Genomic DNA, 19,059 nt, shown 5'->3' with positions numbered 1-19,059 from the left:
TATGAGTATTCCAAAAAGTGGGTTATATTTATGTTCCATACACTTGAATTCAGGTGAAATTTCATTTCAAATATTTGAGAACATAAAAGTTCTAATTTAGATTGTTTACATACCAAATTGAATAACAAAATAACACTCATTAATCACTGTGATAATAATGATAAACTTTGAATATTATGATATATACCAACTCATGTCAACAAATCAGATTACTGTATTTTGAACGAGTAGTCAATTAAAATTTCTAGATTTCTCGCAAGATACGGTAAGTTAATTGATTACACAGCTGATCTCTCACACAGGCACACGCATCTTCTGTTATCGACAGACGACGAAATCATCATCTGTTTTTTCAAGGATGAATTATCCTTTGCATGTCCTTCAGCGAGTTTTCCAGGGATGACACCTAGTGCAATCGAATTTTGATATCATAGACCTACTATATTCCAAATTTCGTGAAAATCGTTAGAGCCGTTTTCGAGATCCATTGAGCATAAATAACTATAAATAACCAGATAACCAGATAGCCAGATATAAAAATATAAACAGATATAATCGCTCGCTTAATATAATGGGATGATGAACATATGTGTTTGTCAAGTTCCCTTCAATCTAATAGAATCTAGAAGAATTACCGTAAGTTATAAACATTTTGTTAATAACTTTGGGGTAAACGCAGCTTTAGTGTATGTTGGAATAATAATAATTTCTATCATCTAGTTCTAGAAAATAGAAGGAAATAACACTCAATTTGCTATAATTCATGGGCAGTAGCATGCAAGTGAAAGATTGCTTGGTTTTATGCAAATTTATCAGGAAAAAGTTTTGATTGATGATAAATTTGATTGACTTACCGCCAAGCTCTACGTCTTTGAAGTCTCTGCCGTTTGTGTGCTCGTGTTTTAGGCCGCCATCTTGAAAAAATACAAATATATATCATTGAATACGTTGTTACAATATTGAACAAAACAAAATATATTTTTGACCGAGCAAAGTGAGGTCTAAGATTCAAGTCGACGGTTTTGCATTTCTCTTTATATATTATGTTTATGTTTATATTTTTGTTTATATGTTCCTCATTTACGGCGAAACGTGGCAATAGATTTTCATGAAATTTGACAGGTATGCAATACAGGTATGCCTGGTATACAGGTCTGACAGGTATGCCTCTCTCACAGGCATGTGCCCATAAGAGGAGCCTCCAATGGAATGTATTTTTATTTTTTACATACAGATGTATTGTTAATCTTTTTTGGAGAATAAAGAATTTCAATTTCAATTTCAATGTTCCTTTTTGAATTTTGTGTCGACGCATATTTAAGGTTTTCTAAAATTTTGCATTTTAAAGATAATACAAAAGAAAAAGAAGTCTCCTTTCTAACGCCAATATTACCGTAAAAATCAGACTATAGAATTGTTCATCATAAATCAGCTGTCGAGTGGATTATTAATTGCATGCAATTAAAAGTTTCAAATATATACGTTTCTGCGCCTTGTTTCAAAGTACTTGTATAACAAATTTTATCCAAGTCGGACCATAACTGCGACTGTAAGTGCGGTACAAACGAACAAACAAACAGACAAACGCCGATTGACTTAGAACATAGAATTCGCTTCGCTCATCCAATTCAAATCAAATCAAAATCCATTCATTGCCAAAGACAAATTACAATTTGTATAGGCCACGTCATGAGAAAATGACATAAATCATTACATATATAATCATCATACAACATAGAAACAACAAGAAATCATCACATCAACATCTTAAAATTCTCCATATTGAAGGCAAATATTCATCATTGGTATAAAAACAGTTTCTTATTAGAAAATCCTTAATTTAAGTTTATATTCACTCACTAGTAAGCCTCTTATATGTAACGGTAACTGATTATAAAACCTAATTGCACAAGCCCTAAAACTAACATGACTTTTATACCGACAATATTCGTTTCTAAGGTTCAACCTATTTCTTGTGTTGTGCGAATGAACATCAAAATGACTAGAGAATGAGAGCAAATTAGTCTTTACAAAATAAACATTGAAAAATAAAATACACGGTAAACACATAATTTTCAATTTAACAAATAGCGGTTTGCAGTGCGTAAGGGGAGGAACATAATAACACATATAAGAACCATATTGCTCTTTTTTGCAAAACAAAAAGTGAATGGGAATCACTACAATTGGCCCATAATATAGCCCCATAGAAAAGATGTGAATGCACATAACTATAGTGGACATTTACTTAAATTTTTTGATACACTATTTCCTTTAATCTTCTCACCATTAAAGAGCCTCTCAATTGCCTCCTTTTCACTAGCCTTCAAATACAAAATCTATTTATTGCACTGTATATTGAGTATGATTCACATCTCATTTTATTTTAGAAAACAATTTGTTACAGAAACAGAAAGTATACGATAGTGAAAATAACATTTCTTACAAGCAAAATTAAATTTTCATTCCATCAAAGAATACATTGTTCAGAAATTCCACAATTATTGTCTTTATTATTCAGTGGCGTATATAGAATATATATTTTTTCAAGGTTAATGTTAGGTTAAGCGATTTTAAGTAACATGATACTAAACTTAATATCAGTTTTGCTGCTCATATTCAGAGGGTAATTTGCGCTGAACGCCCTTTTTACTTTACTGTCAGGCCGTCAAAAATTCAGATTAGTGTACTTTTTTTCTGTAATTACTGTACTGATTTTTCTACATTATTCATTATTTCGGCGGGGGGGGGGTTCCGGGCTTCCTGGGCCCCCCTTATATACGCCCCTGTTACTATAAAATTATATCACAGATAATAATTATATTATTTGAATGGAAAAACAGGCGCTAGGCCTGAACTTCTTCTCCAAGTGCAGAAGTTATTTATTCTTGAACTTCTTTATTCCTAGTGGAATGTAATGAGAAGAATCTTCAGAGAAGTTATCAAATTATGAGAAGATTACTGTTGAAAAATCTGGAGGGGGAATATGAAAATAATTAAAATTGAAGGTTATTTGTCTTGAAGAAGCAGTCGGCAAAAAATCTGCAGAAATAGGAAGTTTAAAAATTATGAATTGTAGTACCTACAATAATAATAAGCAAGCTACATTCTTCAAACAAGTCAGGAATTGTAATTTTAATGCACTGAAAGCTAGTTTTTATACCTGTGATAGATTGATTGCAGCCAATAAATTTATGCGAACATCTAAAGAGAATATTGCTTGTCTTATGATGATGTGGCTAAAAAACGTTTAAAAGTTAGGTACCGGTATACGCTAAGATGGTTATCAGGATTTCATGGTCACATTTCAGTTTGCTTTCAAATAATACAGCAATCAAGGCTGATTCTTATCGAATCTTAATTTTAAATGAACATCTTAAGCTCAGGTGATTGTGCTCGTGAAGGAAGCAGAAAATCATGATGTGTTGATATTGTTTTAATAAATTCATGATGTTAAAAATAAATAATCTATTAATAGGTTTTGCGTCATCAGATTCATCATTGCAGCATTTTTCCAACCTACACATTAGATTACCAATATTATAATTCCAAAGAAGATTTTTATTATTTCAATGAAACACAACCTAACCTCGGGAAATGCACCTTGATTTCCTCTCTTCAAGTCCCAATCATGTTTTACAAGAGAAGTCAATTAATGATAAATCAACGTTATCCTCATGATGGCGAGAGTTTTTACAAAACAGTTCTGACAATAAGTAATGGATTATATATAACAACTACAGAAAAAATATAATTGAAGAACATAATAATAATTAAAACTAGTGACAGTGACCCCCTGGATCAAACCTCCCCTGTAGAACTCGCTCAAGAGCTGTTGTATTGTAATCTTTGAAACCCGCAACTTTTAGTTTTACAAAGTTGATGGAAATTATGTAACAGCTGAATATTTATCTTACAAGAATAATTTGACAGTAGGTTTCATTTGGGATCCTATTTGGAATGAAAAAACTGGTGTGGCGCACTCACACAACTTTCCTTGCCGTTATGAAAATTGATCACCTGACGCTAGTGTTCCCGCGCATCTCAAGTCTACTATTCAAAGATTTGAGCCAGCTGGTGACAGATAATAACTCTGAAGACACACGAGGTGTGTTATCTCTTCATAGTGAATGATTTAATAGAATCGACAGTTGCCAACAGTTTGCAAAATTATTGAATAATCACATTTTCTCGAATTTTAAGCTCATTTTCAATTTTAGGTGAAAATGTTACGGACATTAATTGAAGAGATTTTTATGCTCAATCTTTTCACTTGAAATTTTTTGTTTTAATTGTATCTGAAGCCTGATAATTGGGAATCTAAAATCTTTAAGCTCATTTTCAATTTTAGGTGAAAATGTTACGGACATTAATTGAAGAGATTTTTATGCTCAATCTTTTCACTTGAAATTTTTTGTTTTAATTGTATCTGAAGCCTGATAATTGGGAATCTAAAATCAAACTTTGCATAGATGTTGCAGTGCTCCTGAAATTTTTACAGATATGAGACTTGTGGCAGTTGATAAATTCTTTCTAGAGTTATTGTAGAACATACAATACAACAGACGGACAACGACTTTGTGCCTTCAGTAAGTCGAAAGTGAGAACTCGCTAACGATCGTTCGATAATAATTTGAACAACCCTTGCGGTGCACGGGCTACCTGCTAGTTTAAAACATGAATTGTCGACGTTGATGACTAAAATTATTATGCTATTTGGTAATTTATTTAGAAAAATCTGGTGTGGTACACTCAAACAACTTTCCTTGCTCATTGATCTATAAGCCTCATTCTTAAACGAGGATAATTTCGGGGAATAACATTATGCCGATTGGCGGCTAAATAATTAAAACTATGATTATACTATTGTTATTGTTTTCAAAGTACATTTTGCTTTGTTTGAATTATGAAATTTGAGGATTTTTTAAAAGTTGTCAAAACAGCTGTTCTACAAATAAAATATCGACATGTGTTCTTTTGAATAAACTGCTCTACCTACCTACCTCACGCACGAGAAGGAGGTTACAAAGTAAATTTCTCAGGGATGGGGTGGACCCTCTGTTAGTTTCCCAGGAAGGAGACTCATGCCAGTTAATAGAGCTCATACAGGGTATGAATTTGAAAAAAAGCGGACAAGTCATTTTTGAGAAAATCGTGATAGTAAAATTTAACAAAATTAATTCTTCTCAGGAATATTACGGAGCTCCTGCAATTTTCCCAGAAATCAGACTCATGTCAGTTGATAGGGCTTATAAATAGCTATCTAGGGTATAGATTTGAAGGAAATCGTTAGAGCAGTTTTTGAGAAAACCGTGAAAAACATGGTTTTTTAGTCATTATCCACCATTTTCTCCGCCATTTTGAATTGAATTTTATTGAATTTCTTATTGTCGGATCCTCATGGTATAAGGACCTTAAGTTTAGAATTTCAAGTCAATCGGTTAATTAGGAATGGAGTTATCGTGTTCACAGACACACACACACACCACACACACACACACACACACACACCACACACACACCACACACACACACACACACACACACACACACACACACACACACACTGTAACACTGACCAACACCCAAAAATCATGTTTTTGGACTCAGGGGACCTTGAAACGTATAGAAAACATGAAATATTAGGGTACCTTAAATTTTTTTGGAAAGCAATACTCTCCTTACCTATGGTAATAGGGAAAGGAAAGTAAAAACATGTGTTGTAGGAAATACATACGATCTCCTATCAGAGGTTCCATTTCGCTCCGATCATTTCTTGATGATTTTCTCCGGCTCATATCCGATTGACCGGCAGAAACCTGATAGAAACCCCACTCATTGGAAACACAGTTACACATCACTTAGCATATCGCACCACATCACTCGTCTAACCGTATCATACTAATTATTATTCCTGGTTCAGCCTAACTGTTTCGTCAAGTGTCACCGCTTGCTCTATTTTTCCAAGAGTCTCACACACACTCTCTCTCTCCCTCTCTATGTTTTTCATTCACTATCAATCTCTTCCTTCCTTCTCTCTCCTATAGCCTACATGCCCTTACTCGTACCCTCACTTACATTCATCCTTTCTCTATCAAGTGACCAGTCTGAATTTGAATTCATTTTTTTCTGTGTGGAAATGAATCTGATTTTGAATTTGAAGAAATAACGTCACACTCTTCTCTCTCTCATCAAATTTCAGTATTCGAGACAACATACCATACCAATCTCTCTCACCGTCTCTCTCTCTCATCCCAAAAAATTAAGAAAAAAGATGAACAATCAAGTACATCCCAAAAAGCAAATACAATATTGTTTCCTAATTTCTAATATGTGTTCCCTATAGGCTACCCTGTGTGGGACACTTGAATATATGTAATAAAATATAAATTTAAATATTATATAGTGAATAACATAATAATTGAATATGATATTCTATTGAGATAAATCAATAAAGTCGGACCTAGGCCACAAACTCAAGTTATGTCGTAAATTTGTCAAACTCTTTAAATAAGGATGATATAATATGTCAATTTATAATCATCCTTGCACACATTCACATTCACACGAACACACATACACACATGCACACACACACACACACATACACCAAAACTTAAAATTATATACGGAGTGATTGCTGTTTTTTTTTCTTATTTAGTTCAATCAAATTCATAGTTTAACGTTTTGTTTTTCGGTTATATTATCATTGTTATATTACATTATATACTGTTATAGTATTACTGTATATTATCACGGTTTTGGCCTGGTGAGAGTGTATCTTTGCTATGGCTATCTCATGTATCTCATGCTATCTTTCTCTAAGCTACAGCATTCATTCAAATAAAGTACAATATCTGTGCAAAGCACAGGTTATCTGCTAGTATGAAATTCATCTCAGTATTTCTCTCTCTTCTGACAGAGTGATAAAATGAATTATCTACTTTCTCGCTCACTGTCTCACTCTCTCGCTTCGCTATGACAATAATATTATTGGAACCGACGTGACAATGACGTTGAAAGGTTATTAATTTGTGTGATTAGATCGGTAGTGCGCTGCGCATTCAACTAATTCGTCAAATTAATCACCCTTTCGAGCTTGGGTTATTACAACTATTTAACCTGCTTCTACGAATCTTGTATTTGATTGATAGGTTAATAGATTCAGTTCAGTATTAGTTTTGCATGAACTTCTCATTGGTAGATTTAGTAGTTAACACAGTCATTCAGAGTTTTTGTTCCATTTTAACTGCGTGCTTCTGTTACAATATTTTACGAATATGACGTGACAATCTCGATTGTACAAACAGATTCTTCTAATCTAATCATCTGAGAAGAAGAAGGAGTAGAAGTGGGAGAAGAAGGAGAAGAAGAAGAATAAGAAGAAGAAGAAGAAGATGGAGGAGAAGGAGGAGAAGAAAAAGAAGAAAAAGAAGAAGAAGAAGAAGAAGAAGAAGAAGAAGAAGAAGAAGAAGAAGAAGAAGAAGAAGAAGAAGAAGAAGAAGATGGAGGAGAAGGAGGAGAATAAAAAGAAGAAGAAGAAGAAAAAGAAGATGGAGGAGAAGGAGGAGAATAAAAAGAAGAAAAAGAAGAAGAAGAAGAAGAAGAAGAAGAAGATGGAGGAGAAGGAGAAGAATAAGAAGAAGAAAAAGAAGATGGAGGAGAAGGAGGAGAAGAAGAAGAAGAAGAAGAAGAAGATGGAGGAGAAGGAGGAGAATAAGAAGAAGAAGAAGAAGAAGAAAAGAAGATGGAGGAGAAGGAGGAGAATGATAAGAAGAAAAAGAAGAAGAAGAAGAAAAAGAAGAGAAGAAGAAGAAGAAGAAGAAGAAGAAGAAGAAGAAAAAGAAGAAGAGAAGAAGAGAAGAAGAAAGAAGAAGAAGAAAAAGAAGAAGAAGAAGAAGATGGAGGAGAAGGAGGAGAAGAAAAAGAAGAAAAAGAAGAAGAAGAAGAAGAAGAAGAAGAAGAAGAAGAAGAAGAAGAAGAAGAAGAAGAAGAAGAAGAAGAAGAAGAAGAAGAAGAGGAGGAGAAGGAGGAGAATAAGAAGAAGAAGAAGAAGAAAAAGAAGATGGAGGAGAAGGAGGAGAATAAGAAGAAGAAAAAGAAGAAGAAGAAGAAGAAGAAGAAGAGAAGAAGAAAAAGAAGATGGAGGAGAAGGAGGAGAATAAGAAGAAGAAGAAAAGAAGAAAAAGAAGATGGAGGAGAAGGAGGAGAATAAGAAGAAGAAGAAAAAAAGAAGATGGAGGAGAAGGAGGAGAATAAGAAGAAGAAAAAGAAGAAGAAGAAGAAGAAGAAGAAGAAGAAGAAGAAGAAGAAGAAGAAGAAAGAAGAAAAAGAAGATGGAGGAGAAGGAGGAGAATAAGAAGAAAAAGAAGATGGAGGAGAAGGAGAGAATAAGAAGAAGAAAAAGAGAAGAAGAAGAAGAAGAAGAAGAAGAAGAAGAAGAAGAAGAAGAAGAAAAAGAAGAAGAAGAAGAAGAAGAAGAAGAAGAAGAAGAAGAAAAAGAAGAAAAAGAAGAAGAAGAAGAAAAAGAAAAAGAAGATGGAGGAGAAGGAGGAGAATAAGAAGAAGAAAAAGAAGATGGAGGAGAAGGAGGAGAATGATAAGAAGAAAAAGAAGAAGAAGAAGAAGAAGAAGAAGGAGGCATGATCAATATTGTACTGAAAATTTCATTGTAGTTGAATATAGGCCGAAAATGACCTGACAATATTGTCTTGGACGGCATGTTTAGATGCTTGTTATTGATTGATAGATTGAGATGAACTATTTTTTGTTGTACCTTGTTAACTGAATTATTTCGTTCGGATATTCAATTCTATTCATTGATATTGACTTGTGCCTACTGTTAGAGGCTATTGATATCATCAATAATCTTCTATAATATTGTATAAACACATAAAGATTTAAAATGGTAAAGTACACTCTTTTCAATTGCAATTTATTTCTTACTACATGTTTCAACTTTTAAAAGAGTTAATTATTGATCTAAAAACGAGTATAACTAGCAGTGTCTACGAGCTTGGCTACGGTATTCAATAGATCCCGACGACTTATCGAAATAGAAATATTCTATTGCTGTTAATTTTGATTGAACGATTTTGGTGAGTTATCAATCACAGATCAGTGGCGTAGGAGTAGGGGGGGGGTTCAGCTTACACCCCCCCCATGAGTCCATCCAACATACAAAATGCACCATTTACAAATTACTTTAAAATAATCTTATTCAACTAATATTTTTGTTTTCTTTACGTTAAAATCTATTAACCCTACAACTGGCGGGCGAATTCGTCTGAGCTGCCAAGAAGCCGAATTTGGCATCAATGCAGAGGTGATGATGTAAACTCACATGCCAATACAGTTGAGATAAGGGAAGCTCTGTCAACGAATTGTGAAAATCCGTTTATTTCAACTCTTTGGATGAATATTCCTCACCACCTTCCTCCTGTCCAATCCATCATTCATCATCATTATCATTTTTGAAGGGAGGGATTCAAGGATCCAAAGGTTCAAAGAACCCCACATGTCAACCGAAGCTTATTGTGTTCCCAAGTAGTATTGTCACCTGGTCATATGGGGCATATATATTAATCATATATTTATCTCATATTGATCAGGATTTTAGAGTTACTTTCCTTGCCCTATTACCATAGGTAAGGAGAGTATTGCTTTCCGAAAAAAATTAAGGTACCCCAATTTCTAAATTCCTATACGTTTCAAGGTCCCCTGAGTCCAAAAAAGTGGTTTTTGTTTTTGTGTGTGTGTGTGTGTGGTGTGTGTGTGTGTGTGTGTGTGTGTGTGTGTGTGTGTGTGTGTGTGTGTGTGTGTGTGTGTGGTGTGTGTGTGGTGTGTGTGGTGTGTGTGTGTGTGTTGTGTGTGTGTGTGTGTGTGTGTGTGTGTGTGTGTGTGTGTGGTGTGTGGTGTGTGTGTGTGTGTGGTGTGTGTGTGTGTGTGTGTGTGTTGTGTGTGTGTGTGTGTGTGTGTTGTGTGTGTGTGTGTGTGTGTGTGTGTGTGTGTGTGTGTGTGTGTGTGTGTGTGTGTGTGTGTATGAGTGTATGTGTGTCTGTGTGTCTGTGTACACGATATCTCATCTCCCAATTAACGGAATGACTTGAAATTTGGAACGGGAGATCCTTACACTATAAGGATCCGACACGAACAATTTCGATCAAATACAATCCAAGATGGCGGCTAAAATGGCGAAAATGTTGTCAAAAACAGGGTTTTTCGCGATTTTCTCGAAAACGGCTCCAACGATTTCGATTAAATTCATACCTGAAATAGTCATTGATAAGCTCTATCAACTGCAACAAGTCCTATATCTGTAAAAATTCCAGGAGCTCCGCCTCATATATGCAAAGTTTGATTTTAGATTCTTAATTATCAAGCTTCAGATACAATTTAAACAAAAAATTTCGAGTGGAATAGATTGAATCTCTACAATTAATGTTCAGTAACATTTTCATACCTTAAATTAAAAATAAACTCGAAAATCGAGAAAATGTGATAATCCAATTGCAAACTATTGGCAACTGTTGATTCTATTAAATGATTCACTATGAAGAGATGATAGCAGACCTCGTGTGTCTCCAGCGTTATTACCCTGTCACCAGCTGGCTCTAATCATTGAATAGTAGACTTGAGATGCGCGGGAACACTACTGTAGCTTCAGGTGATCAATTTTCATAACGGCAAGGAAAGTTGTGTGAGTGCGCCACACCAGATTTTTAAATTAAAATTTCAATGAACAGTATTTTGTCTTTGAACAATCTTTTGTCATCCACAGAAAGATTGTTTATTTTATTTGCTGTCAATATTAACGTTAGCTTCTCTCTGTTTTTAATAACAAACGTGCGCTTGTGCGATAGATGGAAATATGTACTTGAGATGGCTTTCATGTTTGGCATTGACTGAGTTTATATTAATTGACCGAGCGAAGTGAGATCTAAGATTCAAGTCGACGGTTTGGCATTTCTCTTAATGTTTGAATGTTTAAATGTTTATATGTTGTGCATTTACGGCGAAACGCGGTAACAGATTTTCATGAAATTTGACAGGTATGTTCCTTTTTTAATTGCGCTTCGACGTATATACAAGGTTTTTGGAAATTTTGCATTTCAAGTTAGTATAATATAAAAGGAAAAAGGAGCCTCCTTCATACGCCAATATTAGAGTAAAGATCTGGTGTGAGGCATTCACACAACTTCCTTGCCGTTATGAAAATTGATCACCTGACGCTAGTGTAAACGCGCATCTCAAGTCAATGATCTGAGCCAGCTGGTGACAGGTCAATAACGCTGGATACACACAAGATCTGCTATCTCCTCATAGTGAATGATTTAATAGAATCAACAGTTGCCAACAGTTTGCAATTGAATAATTACATTTTCTCAAATTTCAAGCTTATTTTCAATTTTAGGTGAAAATGTTACTGGACATTAATTGAAGAGATTTCCATGCTCAATCTTTTCCACTCGAAATTTCTTGTTCAAATTATATCTGAGACCTGATAATTGGAAATCTAAAATCAAACTTCGCATAGATGGGGCGGAGCTCCTGAAATTTTACAGATATGGGACTTGTGGCAGTTGATATAGTTTATCAATGACTTTTCTAGGTATGAATTTGATCAAAATCGTTGGAGCCATTTTCGAGAAAATCGCGAAAAACCCTGTTTTTGACAACATTTTCGCCATTTTAGCCGTCATCTTGAATCACATTTGATCGAAATTGTTCGTGTCAGATCCTTTTAGTGTAAGGACCTTAAGTTCCAAATTTCAAGTCATTCCGTTAATTGGGAGATGAGATATCGTGTACACAGACACACATACACTCATACACACACACACACACACACACACACACACACACACACACACACACACACAAATTACACAGATAAGCCAGTCTATTGCTGTATTTCCATAATGTCTATAGTTTCAATCAGGTAAAGTTAGTAGACAAAAGGTTGGTCACTCATCTATAGCTCGTTGAAATGCAATTGGAGTGGGGGAACTGCAGCCGTGACGTAGGCTGTAGTACAGAGCAGGCAGTATATCGCATTCTTGAAAATCATACGGTGACCTATTGTCATATTATAAATATAACACAAACATTTTCTGACATGCAAGCTTTCTGTTTCTGCTTTACAATAATTATCAAAACATTTGAATAATACAAGCATTTTGCAATATAAATCAAAAAACCCACCTCCTAACCTACCCTTTCCAACCCTTAAGGTTTCTTTATCTTCTAGGTCGTGTTTATATTTTGTAGTTTGGCTATACATCAGCTGGTGAACTTCGCGAATGAGATATTTTTTTTCTCGTAGAACATGTGCTCGATACCAGCATGTGTTCAGTGCATTTATATGAATGAAATTCATTGGATTTATCTGGATCGGTTTATTGTTTTATTGCAATGCATTGGTTTATCAAGATTTTTTATGGGTGAATCTGAAATTGTAATAGTATAACGTTGTCTACTAACGCTTTCCAGCTTATTAACTTTTTCGTGTCACGTGTTTAGATTCTTGAAAAACTTTCAACTTCATCTTATTCATACAAGTTGAATGAACTTGAAATATTAAACAACATCATTAGAATCGGTGATTAATTCGCTATAAGTATGGAGAATTTTTAAGTTCTAGGTCAATCTTGAGGGGATTAAACGACGATGTATTTGAAGATACAGTGAATAAACTGTATGCTCAGTGTGGTTACTCTATCACTTTTTTACTACACGTGACGTCACGCTGGCATTCCCCCCACCACTTCGAATCTTACACCTGTAAGTGATCAATAAGTGATCAACCTTCTGTCTACTAACGTTGTCAATCAGGTACTTGTGGATGAGAATACTGCGTGAGGTCTACTGTTCACAGAACTACTAGTTACAATAAAAAATGACATATTAACGTGGACACCACAATGGATAACACTTCAAAAAAGATAAAAATCATTATGGTTGTCCACACTGTTCAGACAGCTTGTAGTCCACATCGTAGCTTTAGACAGTAGACACTCATAAGTCACCAGCGCTATCTGTTAGCCAATTGAGTAAGCTCTTCCAGCCCAAACTTGAAAAATTGAAGAGTCGACTTTTTCCTAATTTATCAATATAATTGGCAAGTTATCAATGTTGTGCATCCATCAACTGGTGATGAAACGTATGTTCCACTTATTAGTTGATAACTATTGGGATAAATGAGTAGGATTGGCATTTTTTAACCTAACTCTCGCCAGAGTTTTGTGTGAACATCATTGATAAGCCATCCATCCGTAGGTCTAGTGCCTTATTATTAATAGATCATATGTTATAATCATACATATATGCTATTTATGCACCTTAATACATTACTATGTTTTTGGAAGACATGACTATGATTATTGTAAAGTCATGTCCCTTTATGTTCATATCACAGTTATTATTTCACTAGACGAGTCAGATGTGTAATTTTATGAATAATGACTGAACACTGAGAACAAACAGTGAGCGAGTGAGGTATATGTCATAACTTGGATATTGTTTATTCTTTTCTGTCTGATATGTATGTAACGCATTCACGGCCATACGCGTTGATAGAATTCTATGAGATTTGGTTGATTGATTGAGTACTTTATTTATGTAGATTACAATATATACTGGCTTATACACTTCTATACAAAAGCTTTCAATACAGAAAAATTATAGATGAATTTGCATAATACAGACTAAGAAAATAATTATTGAACTGTATATGATATAAAAATAGTTATTTGTGCAATTAGTGCGCAAAGTGACAGTTTGCTGCACCGAGAGAAACGTTTACCAAAAGAATGGCTTCTTGAGTGCAGCAGAGGAACTTTGCTCACGTATTTCACATTTAAATTTTCCTACAGTTACTATTGAATATGATAAGTGGTTGATTATGGGTAAAATGATGGATAAAATCCATCAAATGTTTGTGTGTGTGATGCTGTTATTAATAACAACCTTAATTTATTTAAAAATTAATAATCCAATTGAAGTTGAAAATTCTCAGCCAAAGTTCTCATTTTTATTCATTCAAGAATCATAAAAAATACAGATAGAACAAAAAATTCTCATTCAAAATACACGCCAATAGCTGATTGGGATGGCTGCAAGATGGCTGAACCGACAAGCGCGCGACCTATTGGGAAGAATCGTACCTAAGTTTGTTTCATCCAGCTAAAAATTACTGAAACAGGATTCAGAAATTGAAACTTTTGCTCAAATTACCGAGAAAAATGCTCAAAGTAAACTGAAAAATATTTATAAAAATAACATAGACAACAGAGAATATTTATTATAGTAATCTTATGTTTTTTATTATTTTTATTTATATGGATATTGAATCATTTAACCTCAAAATTCGAATTTTATAATGTATATTTGCTACTTTTCTCATTGCTTGCAGTTGAAATAATAATTATCAATAGAAAAAAACTATTATTTATTATTAAATGATGAGAATTTGTAAATGATGATAATTTAATTATGATTTAGATGAACATTATTCTTGTTTTGGATTTCTAGATTGGGATTTTATCATAAATGTAGGGTAGCCATTGAAATGATTCTTATCTTAATCTAACCACAGTCATTGTTATTTGTCTTTTTATGTAGAACTTTCTCGCTAACAAAACTTGCTTAGCCAAAAAAATAATTTTCTAGCTATTAACTTTTTCATGTCACGTTTTTGAAATTTTGAAAAACTTCCAACTTTATATTATTCATACAATTCAAATGAACTTGGAATGTGTGTATTATACTTGTAACATATTAAAATCTGATGAATAAACAAAATCCCTATTTGGGAGACTTTTATAGGTCTGAAGTGAAATAGCTAGTCTAGTATCGCCAAATGCGATAACGATTATTAAAAGATTAGATAATAACAGGTATCATGCCTAAAATTAGAACAGCCGAATAGAAAAAGAAAGTTATTTGCTACTTATATTATATTATTATATAAAGTATTGGAAAATTTGAGGTTAGGCTTAAAATACCTAATGATTGGCGACCTAATGATCGATCAAGTCGCAAAACGTAAAATCTAGCCAGACACCTTGGCAAAAATTTATTGTAAACAAATGGTATGCAACTGGAGGACTTATAAAAATATATTATATGTAATAAATATACTTAAACCACCAAATAAAAATAAATTAGAGTATTTAGGAAGTAGGATGTTCCTAGGCGCATGTATACAGTAGTGAATTTGCATGAACCAATCAAATTACAGTAATCGATGGGCGGCAATAAAGAGCCGATTCAAATGTATTTATAAATATTTCTATAAATGATAAGATTTTATAAATTTTTATTACTCAGTTTATGTATCGGATATGGTCCGAGAAAATATAAGGTATCAGACCTGGGATATAAGTAATGGTTTAGTAGATTGGCATGGACTATTTGAACCTTTAAATGGCGTAGTAGCGAATTATTTAAATTTATGTAAATTTGTAAGTCAGAAATGAAAATTGTAGAAATAAAAGTAGAACCTGCCCACTTGCCACAGTCAGACACCACTATGGAATGACACTAAAATTTGTAGAGCACAAAACCCTTTATTACATTGTACTTTTTAAAGACTTAAAGTTTAAATTCATTAATTAATTTTCCATAAGACTTAGTGATGCTGCATTAAAGCGAAAGTCATTTAAATATTTATTTAATCCCTTGGAGAAGACGACTTCGGCCATCAAAAATCCAGGACTACCAGGAAATTCGGATCGCCGCCAACAGCTTATAAAAATTCAGCACGTGAGTGCTGTATCATCGAAATATATAAATTAGGGCGCCCTCAGTGCTTCGAGTGAAACAAATATAAAAGCTAGCTCGTCGGAAAGGTCATAAATATTAAAAATTAATACAAAACTTGCGCAAGTCTTTAAAAAGGTATAAGAAATATTCTATTAAATAAGAGTATCTTAGATTATCTAAGAGTAATTTACCTATCCAAAGGTACACAAATTAAAGGAATATTAAATTTTAATCTTGTAATGCAAACGCTCACTCAATTATTGATTCTATTTAATAATTTGTAATGATATAATGTAGCTCTTGTTAACTGGATAAATTGATTTATCTATTTCCATCAGAGGCCGAACCTTATGCCATGAGAGATATATATATATATATTATTAAGAAATATACTGGAAACTACAGAAATTAATATATTTATAATCTATGATTTATCAATTTATTATTTTATGATTTTTGGAAAGAAGATATAAAGTGAGATTTTCTAAATCGACAAGCAACAGTAAGTCGATACCTAAGCTGCATACAAATAAATGCATATTATCAATGAATTAAAAAAGCACATGGTAACATTTCGTGCTAAAGAGCTAAAAAGTAGTGTACTAGTCTGTGATATTTTATTTTGATATATTTATTCTTGTATTTATTGTGTACAGATACTAATCTATATGTGTGTGTTTGTTGCTCTATATATATTTCCATATTTATCCGACTTTAATATTTATTCGTACAATATATGTATCAAGTTTTTTATGGTGTACCATTTATTTTATTCCCTAATACCACGCAGGACAAATCTCATATCTATTTATTAATTATCAGTATTGAATTATTAAGAGAGTCACCATCCGATTTTATCATTAATAGAATAAGTTGGTTTACACAACAATATATTGCATTGTTAACTAAATCTCTGGAAATAATACCTTCCAAAGATTTCTATAAATTGTCCAAGAGCAATGGATTGCAAGAGCTCCTGAGCGAGCCTATAAGGATTTTACCGAAGTTGTGTTCTAAAAAACCACAACCAGATTTGTATATTTTTACACTCCTGCTTTACCGATTGCAGCCAAGCCAGGCAAATCGTTATTCATTAAAAAATAACGTCAGATACTATATCATTGGAATCGATGACTCATCCGCTATAATTACAGAGAATTTCAATGTTCTATCTTAATTGTAAGGGTGTTAAATGATGATGTATTTGAAGCTACAATGAATAAGCTGTGTGCTCAGTGTGGTTACTCAATCACTTCTTTACTACACGTGACGTCACGCTGGCATTCCCCCCACCACTTTGAATCTCACACCTGTGAGTGATCTACCTTCTGTCCACTAACTTTGTCAATCAGGTACTTGTGGATGAGAATACTGTGTGAGGTCTACTGTTCACAGAGCTACTAGTACCCAAAATTCAGCTTTTGGGGCGGAGTTCGTTTTGATAGGACTGACATTGAAAGTCCGGCTGTTCTGGTGAAAAGGATAGATTTTGCTCTTGTTTTATAATACAGTTTTTCTGTTGCAGTTCGGGCAGTTTGATAAAATTGTATTATTGAATAAGACGGAATCTGAACCCATTTCACTAGATTAGTTATTTTGATTTTTAAAATAATAATTAACGTCGCGAATAATTATCAGTGATTGCCAAGCAGGAAACCATCTTCGAAAATGTAGGTGTTATCCTTTGGAGTTTTCATTACCGGTACCACAAAAATTGATTCAATGCAGCAAAGCGAGTAGCCCGTTTCCTTCTAATAGAGTAATCATGATTCTTTTTAATGTAAATATATGATAATGATTCAATAAAATATATAGTAGATTGTTCATCTTTTGTTTATCTTTATAACCACCAAAACATATTACATATATAGTTTCATTGCCCCCGTAACAGTATGTTAGTTAGGCAAACCAATACCTGTATCCTTTACAAGAACCAGGAGCTTTTCCTTATGCTGAAATCCCATTTTGAGTTGCTTGTCGCAATCCAGAGTGATATACTTGGCAGTCTCTTCAGACTCATTATTCCTCGTGACCTACGTGAGCTCCACTCCTGGCCTTCTTTGAAGGTCCTTCCGCTGAGGAAGGAGTGGCCAAGTTGCCTCTAGGGCGCCTGGCCACCCTTGACTCAGCCTTTTGACCCACATTTGTGCCTGGAGTTTCACCCATCTCTGGTCTCTTGGGTTTTTTCTTTTTGTCCCTCCGAAACTTCGCAGGGGCAAAAGCCTCACATCTCCCAAGAAGTTTCGCCTGAATGGCCGCCCTTGTTTGAGCAGCGGTGAGGATTGGTCCAAACTAACTTCTAATTTAATTATCTTCGCTGGACCCTCTAATCAGTATTATTAACTGTTTTTACAGATTTCATTCTAGGATGGTCTTGGATTTATATAATTCTATAATCTTGTTTGTATTTTGACAGAGAGTCTATTGTGTGAACAGAATGATTTAATTAGTGTATTTAATTACCTGAATGTCTCACCTATAGTATGCCCAGGCCCGGGGATCACCTTCCACCATCCTATGCTAAGCTCGAATTTGTGACGTCACTCTGTCTACGCTCGAAGCTGTGACGTCACTTTTTCTTTCTCTCTTGATTATAAATCCACTGTCGACTCAACGGCAAACTGGGATTGCAGAATGATTCTAGTCGTTTTTCCGCGTAAAAAACCTGCAACAGAAACTCAAATAATCAAACCTCAAAACACAAACAAAAAATAAATCAAAACGCAAAAAAACGATCCCTATTGTACTGTGTTTATATTGTACGATTACATTGGGGTAACATTGGTACTGGTCTACATTACTGTGTTTACTATGTTTACATTGATACTGGCATAAAAAATTGACCGAGCGAAGTGAGGTCTAAGATTCATGTCAAATTCAAGTCTAAGATTCAAATGGCATTTCTTTTAATGTTAAAATGTTTGAATGTTAAAATGTTTATATGTTGCGCATTTACGGCAAAACGCGGTAATAGATTTTCTTGAAATTTGACAGGTATGTTCCTTTGCGCGTCGACGTATATACAAGGTTTTGGAAATTTTGCATTTCAATGATAATATAAAAGGAAAAAGGAGTCTCCTTCATATGCCAATATTAGAGTAAAAATCAGACTATAGAATTATTCATCATAAATCAGCTGTTTAGTGGACTATAATACTACCCGTTCAAAAACATCGAACATCTTGAAAATGTATCTTTCCATCAACGTTGTAGACAGTTGCAGCTAGACCTGATAACAGCGCTCACACTCACATTCCGGGACGACACGTCACGGTACGATAGGACAGAAAGCTC

General features: G+C 34.0%; 1 protein-coding gene across 4 annotated transcripts in view; it reads right to left on the bottom strand.

Moving 5' to 3' along the window:
• Positions 1–19,059, bottom strand: part of LOC111048229 (synaptic vesicle glycoprotein 2B) — a 75,235-nt gene that overhangs the window by 33,132 nt on the left and 23,044 nt on the right. For 2 of the 4 annotated variants that reach the window (XR_005572192.1, XM_039435802.1), the window contains exons 1-2: positions 5,738–5,847; positions 855–914 (exon numbers count right to left, since the gene is read on the bottom strand). Coding sequence is in view for 1 of the 4 variants with exons in the window: in XM_039435802.1 (XP_039291736.1) it covers positions 855–914; positions 5,738–5,798 (121 nt within the window). In the remaining 3 variants the exon portion in view is untranslated. Of the gene's footprint in view, positions 1–854; positions 915–5,737; positions 5,848–18,228; positions 18,431–19,059 lie in introns of those variants that run through there. The other 2 variants (XM_039435804.1, XM_039435803.1) reach the window with 2 other exon arrangements.

The sequence above is a fragment of the Nilaparvata lugens genome, chromosome 9 (genome assembly GCF_014356525.2).
Source record: "Nilaparvata lugens isolate BPH chromosome 9, ASM1435652v1, whole genome shotgun sequence".
Classification (NCBI taxonomy): domain Eukaryota; kingdom Metazoa; phylum Arthropoda; class Insecta; order Hemiptera; family Delphacidae; genus Nilaparvata; species Nilaparvata lugens.
This window is presented reverse-complemented; position numbering and strand designations above follow the sequence as displayed.